The following is an 8128-nucleotide window of genomic DNA, read 5'->3' as shown; positions in this document are numbered from 1 at the left end:
TATATTCATAATCGTAAAGAATGAACTCAAGAAAGAGATCGAGGAGAACGTATATAGGATGTGGTTTGACAAAAATAGAGGTTTGCGTCAAATATATTGATGAGATATTTGTATATATTTTTAGATGTTATTAGATTGAGGAAAATAATAGAAAGAAAATAAAAACCCTATTTTTCTCAAAATTTTAAGGGCAGAATTGGAACGTTAAAGGTAAAAAAATAAGGCGTGGGGTGAACTGAGCATTTTGTGAGATGGAAAAGTTTAATATTATATTTTCACAAAATTTTTGATTGTGGGGTTAGTATTGGAATATTTAGTTTAAAATTAAAATGTGGGGTGAACAAAGTATTTGGTGGGGTGGCAATAGCCGCACCCTAAATAATTTTAGATTTATATTATTAATCATGGTTTTTTTTTTAACAGATTTGTTAACCATGGTTAGATGAGTTAAATAAAATGGGACATGTGTCATGCATCTAGATGAATGAGGCTGAAGGTGAGGAAATAAAATGGGAGCAAATTTGTATCCGTAGTCGAACACCTTTGCAATTGGAAATTTGGAATATGGATTCCCCACTAGTTCCTAGAGCACGCGAAAACAAAGGAAACGAAAAGGCGTTATGATCTTGCTCCTAGGGCATGCATGCAATTGGAGTTCAAATAGTTTAAACTTTCGTGGTGATGGTTCATCGATCTAAAAGCGTAAACAACATGCACCTAATTCTAGCTAGCTTGGCTTTCTAGTGAGGTCCCCCCTCCTAACCACAATTAGTAACATAAAATTAAGCTTGTGAGGTACAGCCTACATAAACTTTCTGTTTGATATATATTACTAGCTTAGTTACCATGATAATATACAGTATGTATTTGTGGATTCCAAGCATGAAAAGCATTAAACCAGCAGCCCCGGCAGTTGTATACTTTCGTATGTTTTTTTGTAATGAGTTGCTTCAATGAGCATGCGCATGGAGAAAGGCTGTGTCATGCATGGCCAAATATTAGGTAATTAACTAGCTAGCTTCCTGGGTTTAATGGATGTTATGGAAAGCATTCGAATGTATCCTTTGTATTATCGGTTCTAAACCAACGTTCAACGGGAAATAAATTACGAATTCTAAGGTTGAATCTCAAGTGTATGCGGATAGCTATATACAATAAAACTTCTATAAATGAATAACGTTAAGACATTGAAAAATTATTACTTTAAACGAGTTATTATATCATCGATAAATTAATAAATTATTCACTTATCGATAAATTAATAAATTATTCACTTATCGATAAATAAATAAATTGTTCATTTATCGATAAATGAATATTTATTACTTTAGAAAAGGTATTGTTGTAAGAGACTACTTGATAGTGAGGATGACGAAGTTAATGGCAGGTGACTCATACAAGTATGTCTCCGGACAAACAGTGCACTGCAGGATTGTATATTTGCTTGTATTTTGGTTAATTTGTTGATAGCAGTTGGTGTTGAATGTGTTGATCATATGAAGTTTTTTTCTTGATGAATGCTTGAGGAAGTATTCTTTGCAAGACTTTGCATTTACTAATTTGAATGACAAGTTACTTGAAATAATTTTCTGAGTAAAGGACGAAATATTATTGTGCTGCTTGCAGAGTAGCTGCATCGACTCCCACAATCTGGGTTGGTCGCATTACTGTAAGAGAAAGACATTAGATAAATGGCTTTCAAACATATATATGAAGATAGCATCTAGGATAAGTGACAGGGTTTCAAAACTTTTCAAATATTGATAAAAAATTATGTGTGCTTGGTCATAGTTAGATTAACTTATCAGTTAAAATTGCATATGTGAATGTGTAAACTCCAATCTCCGTACATATACCATAGGGACCATTAGCACTCAGTACTCAAAGCATGCATCTCTCAATGATATAACTCAAAGCATGCATCTCTGTGCATATACCGTAGGGACCATTTTATTTTTCCTTATGTGGGATAGATGTGGTTGGAAAGAATTGTTGGACTGCTAATCGATCAGAGGAAGGCCCCATCAAAGGGGATGTATAATGCGGCCCAAACAAAAGTGGAGGTGTCATCATGCAACTGGGAATCATACACCTGCTAAATTTATGCTTTGAGTTTCCAGCGTCTCGCCGTGTCTCAACAATTGTAAAGTTCATTCTTCATAGAGTTGTGAGCAGCATATTGTATCAAAATGATGAGGAAATGATGGGCACGGATGCTTAATGATTTACGTTTGCAGGAGAGTTTGGTATGCTGTTGGAACTTGGTAACCATGTAGGTAACCAGTTTTGTTGGACAAAGAGGATGACAAAATCTTATTTGAAATGGAAAGCTTAGGTAAACTATTCAAACCATGAGATATCAATGTAGCACAAGACTCATTTATATATCCGACTTTGCCGTGTGTAGCGTGTATATAGATTATATCCTTGCTATGAGGGGAAAAAAATATCCGGCGCAATTGGGATAGAAAATGATCCCGCAGCATCGCGCAAGAATACTAAATAGTCTGAAATTTTTTTTGAGGCATTAAACACCGTGAGATGTCTAAATACGGAATCAAATTTGCTGACTACGAACCAAACCAATANAAAAAGAAGAGAAGAAAGAAGATATATATATATATATATATATATATATATATATGATTGGTTGGTCAGCAAATATGATTCCTCCGAATATTAGTTTCTGTGTGCTCAATTGTTAAAGAACTGAAATATTCAATACTTAAAAAGCCCACGAGGCACGAGTAAATATCTTTTACTACGAACTGATTCACACACTCATGTATGTCTTCCCAAAATATTAAAAAAGTAAAATATTGGGCAGCGATGCTAATGCTGACAGCTGAGGCAGTGACTAAACAAAAGAAAATTGGAACGTGGGTAACGCCTACCTTCTATGTTTCCTTCACCTAGTTGTTTATATATTCATGTTCCTCTTGCATGCCCTTTCACACCCTTCCGTTTCTTATACGGAGAAAATCTTAGGTGCGGCTAATGCACCACTTGTTTTGTGTGATTCACCAGTCACACAACGACATGTGATTTTTTTTTTTTACAAACCCTCTCACCTGCTTTCTTCTTCTTCCTCTTAATTCCTTCCTTTGCTCCGACGCTCTGATCTTCTTTCCCTCTGCCCAGCCGCCACCTCAAACCTGCAACCTGCTACCCCCGCCGCCTTCACCGTAAGCCTTACCGCTCCAAGCTCGATACAACCCGTGTAAAGGAAGAAGAAGCTTCGCCGGAGGAAAGAAGAAGAAGAAAGCAGGTTGGGGGGTGAAAAAAAAAAAAAACATGTGTCGTTATATGACTGGTGGGTCACACAGGACACATAGTGCGTTAGCCGCATCTAAGACTTTCTCTTCTTATAAATATACATTCCTACCATTCTCTCCCTTCAAAGCTAATTGTTATTTGCAACTATGCAGTTCAAAGAAACAGACCGGCTCCTTATTCCATCTCCGTCCCACTCCTCAACAAGGTAATGAAACATCCTCTCGCTAGCTAGAAGCACTTCCCGTTCTATGTCTTCTGTAAGAGATTTGAGCGCTAGTTTTACAATCTCTACCAAGTGATCTCCTGTTACGAATAATAACAGGAGCTCGATGGCTGCGATGAAGTTAACTATGCTATACTTAACTAATGTTTGAATGCATGTTCTCATGAATGAATGAATCAGGTGGTGGTCGGAGGAGACAGTGGCCATAGTGACCGGAGCAAACAAAGGAATTGGGTTTGCGGTGGTGAAGAGAATGGCGGAGTTGGGACTGAAAGTGATCTTAACAGCCAGAGACAGTGAAAGGGGTTGCAAGGCAGTTGAAGCACTTAGGGCTCAAGGTCTTCATAGTATTACCTTTTATCGCCTCGATGTTTCTGATCCTTGTTCCATCAACACCTTCGCTTCCTGGTTCAAAGAAAACTTTACAGCCTTGGATATTCTTGTAAGCTTCTTCCTCTTTAATTTTTTTTGTTTTTTTTTGGCGTTTTATGGGTTGGGGGCGGGGGTTATATGGTCACACCTTCTTCTTCCCTTGTTATTCACCATTAGTAAAAACTACAAGTTAATTTAGTTGGGACAAATTAATATTTATGTGGACTGATTTGCAGTGTGGTGGGTACGTATACTGCATGTGTTTTGCTGATCCTCCGGCCACCGGTTCTGAAACACTCTCACATCCAATTTAGGAGATTCATATGTGATAATACAGATACAATATACATATATCTATAAACCAAAAAAATAAAACAAGAAGACTTATAATTTTACTGATGACAAATTATAGTTTTACTGATGATGACTTATAATTTCACTATATATATATGCATGGGAGGCTTACCAAAAATAGTGCTACTTGCAGTCATCCTAGTTATAATGAGATATCACGAAAATTTATAATCAATACAATTAAGAACGTCATCTGTCTATCCATTTTCATACCATCAACGTATGTAGTTTTTACTTTTTTATATACAGGGGGTTCCAACCTTCCCCGCAACAAAAAGAAAAGATGACATTTTGTTTTGTTTGCATACATTTCATCAATTGAAGTGATTAATGTATTTAAGATAGCAATGCCTCGTCTTATAATTAAGCTAAAAAATATATAATTATTTGTTAAGTCTCACTAAAATAATTGATTAATTATTAATCAACAAACCAATTCTATGAAGCTGTAGTAGAAGCATCCTGACATCCAATTATTTCACTCGTAAAAAAAAAAAAACACACATTAATTGAGTTTTTGATCACATGTTATAACTTCGTGAGTCGTACTCACTTATTAAAAGAAGACTATGCTGCTAGACCAAATGGTACTGGGCAGTATGTTCCACATTTTATTTATTTAATTTGTGATTCAAATTATTATCTGAAAAATAATTTGGACAGTTGAGCCTTGCAGACCATAATCTCGACCAATTAAGTCAAGTTTCTTGAAATTAGTCATGAGAAAGAGGAAGAGAAAGAAAAGGAACCATATAATATTTCGTTTCTGTGTACGTAATTGTTGGTAGTCCTAGAAAATAATCATTATCGCAAGTTGATGAATATTACCACACAATATTGCTTCTTAACTAGTTATATTGTTAACTTTTTTCTTTTAATTTTTATTGTAAGTTGATGAATCTTATATTGTCTCCAGGTGAACAACGCAGCAGTTTCGTTCAACGAAATCAATGAAAATTCAGTGGAACATGCCGAGACCGTAATCAGAACCAATTTCAATGGACCAAAGTTACTGACTGAGGCTCTCTTGCCCATGTTCCGTACCTCCTCCATGAGTCGAATACTCAATGTCAGCTCCAGACTTGGTTCCCTGAATGTAAGTACTGTGCCTAGCTCCAAGGGTTCTTCATTAATCTGATGTGATTAATATTAACTGTACCAATTACTTTGGTACATTGCAGAAGGTGGGAAACCCTAGCATAAAACAGGTTCTTGAAAGCGAGAAACTATCGGAGGACGATATTGAGGGAATTGTTAGCTTGTTTCTGGAACAAGTGAAGACCGGGACATGGAAGACCGGAGGTTGGCCTGAACTGTGGACGGACTATGCGGTTTCAAAGCTTGCACTGAATGCATACACTAGGGTTTTGGCAAAGCGCTACGAAGGAAGAGCTTTGAGCGTGAATAGCTTCTGTCCCGGCTTCACTCAGACATCGATGACCGGATGCAAGGGAGATCACACCGCGGACGAAGTCGCTATCCTTGCTGCTAGGCTGGCTTTGCTTCCGCCGGACAATATACAAAGTGGGAAGTTTTTTCTATGGGGTATTAGCAGTGGAAGTAGTACCAGTAATAATACTTTGGTGGTTTCCTCCAAGTTATGACTTGAAGATTAATTCGATCATGATTTCATTAATTTGGTGAATTGAGATTAAGGATGTAGGCATCTTTCGCATGTGAAAGGTTCTGGGTACGTAATCTCCATGTTTTGGTGTGTAAAATTTAATAATCAAGTCGATCGAATCTGAATCCAGCAGTGTATGTGAATCCAGTACGTATCTTCACAAAAAATAGTATTGGACAACAGCAACGCAACACCCGAATTAAGACAGAAGTCACCAAACTAAATATTATACGCTTCGTTTGAAATAAAAAATAATAATGATAATATATATAGGGCCTTTTAATAAGGGATCTTTTTTTTTTTGACACATTTGAGGAATAACTTCTTTACCGTTTGATCTAAATGAATGTTATTGAATGGCTGAGATTAAGACATTCAAATTTAGCCCTTTCTAACCCCAATTCCAGAAATTGCAGTTCTCCTTACCTATCTTGCGAAACAGTCCGTCTTATTCACATTTCAAACACTGCGTACTCTTTCTTCAAAGTTTAATTAGGTTTTCAATTTGCAATGACTGTATTATTTCTTATCTTTCTGCAATTCTTGAGGGAAGTAGTTCATCGTCCCGTCTTTGCGAAGCACTGTGCCTCCAGCATACATATGCTCTCAGGGGCTGATCCAGCCACTTGTGGGTGGGGCTCAAGCCCAACCAAAGAAATTGGGGGAAAAAAAAACTAGGTATAGATATATATATTTTTTTAGGTGATATATCATATATGCCCAGCCACCAAGTGACCAAGCCCAACCCATTACCTAACAACCCAAGTCCACAAATCCACAATCATCACTCATCCACCAAGTCAACCTCCTTCACCGAATGAGTCCTTCAACTTAAACACTAATAGTCTAAAACACGTATAACCTCACATGTTGTTCCCCTCCTCCTCCAGCCCTCCACTCACCTATCCAGCTATCCCTCTTCCCCTCCGCGGCTCCGCCTCCACTCCCCTCCAGTCCTCCACGGCTCCACCATAATCTCCTTTTTCCTGGCCTCCTCCGGTCCTCCCCGATAGCGACGACTCGCCTCCGGCCCTCCACCTCCACTCACCTACAAAAATTAGGCATAATCTCCTTCTATCTCCTTCTTATATAGAATTTGAAGTTGTAAGTTATAATTGAGCTCCTACACTTTGCATGGTTGTATTGGAAAAAAAAAAAATTTTTGACCTTCAGCCAAAATTCAAGCCCACCCCATCTTTAAATCCTAGATCCGCCACTGTATCTCTATCTTAAAAAGGGGTGGAGCGAGCGTCGCAGGGGCGGAGCGGGTGAGGAAGGTGGAGCGGAGGTCGAGGAAGTGGAGTTCGGAGGCCAAATCAATGGTAGGTGAGTGGGTCTGTGAGGGAGAATATCGAGACCCATGTTGATGTACGTGCTTCTTTGATGCGCTTTATTTGCTTGATTGCTAAATCCATGGTAGGTGAGTGGGTATGTGAGGTTGAAAAGACCCATGTTGATAAATCTAGGCTGCATTGCTTGGTTTGTATTTTGTTTCTTCTGGATTTGTATTTCGCGAATGAAGAGAGTGAAGGAGAGGAGGAAGAAAAAGAGGTCAATTTTGTCTTTTTTGCTGAAGACACTTGAGTTAATCTCAACCGTCTAACATCATTAAAACAAAATCATCCAATGGTAGAGAACTATCCCTCAAATGTGTCAAAAAAATAGATCACTCGTTAGAAGGGCCATGTGTGTGTGTATATATATATATATACACGGAGCTGTTCCAAAGAGGACATCCGCACATCCCTTAAAGTGCGGATGTCCTTCTGTTCTCAACCAGACGGCTCTGACGACGGCGTGCCTCTACCCGAGCGGACACCAGCAGCGTCCCCGATCACTTTCTTTTCCCGACGAGAACGATTTGAAGGTCTGGGCAGCAACCTCCACCCAAAACTTCACAAGATCGATCTGGCCGGAAAATTGGAATTCGGCGGACTCGCCGAGGAGAGAAAGTGATCGGGGACGCCTTTGGTGTCCGCTCGGGTGAAGGCGCGCTGTCGTCGGTGCCGGACGGTAGAGAACGGAGGGACGTCTGCACTTTAAAGGCGTGCGGACGTCCGCCTCTGATCTGGATTATATATATAGTCCGTTTTAGATACGGACGTCCACACCGCCTTAAGGAGCGGATTTCCCTCCGTTCGCCACCGTACGGCGCCGGCGAGGGTGTGCCTCCACCTCAGCGGACTCCAACAGTTTCCCCGACCACTTTCCCTCCCCGGCGAGTCCGCCAAATTCCAGTTTTCCGGCCAGATCACCCAAACTTCAAACAAAGTCAATCT

At 39.2% G+C, this 8128-nt stretch overlaps 1 protein-coding gene across 1 annotated transcript; it reads left to right on the top strand.

The window, feature by feature from the left end:
- The first annotated feature begins 3422 nt into the window (after window positions 1–3422).
- Window positions 3423–5977, top strand: LOC101306684 ((+)-neomenthol dehydrogenase-like). Its single transcript, XM_004308913.1, has 4 exons — window positions 3423–3481; window positions 3680–3941; window positions 5142–5321; window positions 5407–5977. Exons 1-4 carry the CDS (start codon window positions 3423–3425, stop codon window positions 5827–5829), a joined length of 924 nt encoding a protein of 307 aa, XP_004308961.1. The 3' UTR covers window positions 5830–5977.
- The last annotated feature ends 2151 nt before the right edge of the window (window positions 5978–8128 follow it).

This window comes from Fragaria vesca, linkage group LG7, assembly GCF_000184155.1.
Source record: "Fragaria vesca subsp. vesca linkage group LG7, FraVesHawaii_1.0, whole genome shotgun sequence".
In the NCBI taxonomy this organism is placed as follows: domain Eukaryota; kingdom Viridiplantae; phylum Streptophyta; class Magnoliopsida; order Rosales; family Rosaceae; genus Fragaria; species Fragaria vesca.
Note: the sequence above shows the minus strand (reverse complement) of the source record. Positions and strands in the feature narration are given on the sequence as shown.

Bases quoted from the DNA above. Each gene is read 5' to 3' on its own strand.
- LOC101306684 (XM_004308913.1), top strand. From the start codon at position 3,423: ATGCAGTTCAAAGAAACAGACCGGCTCCTTATTCCATCTCCGTCCCAC. The intron at 3,482-3,679 runs GTAATGAAACAT...TGAATGAATCAG, and splicing joins CCGTCCCACTCCTCAACAAG to GTGGTGGTCGGAGGAGACAG. The intron at 5,322-5,406 runs GTAAGTACTGTG...GGTACATTGCAG, and splicing joins CCAGACTTGGTTCCCTGAAT to AAGGTGGGAAACCCTAGCAT.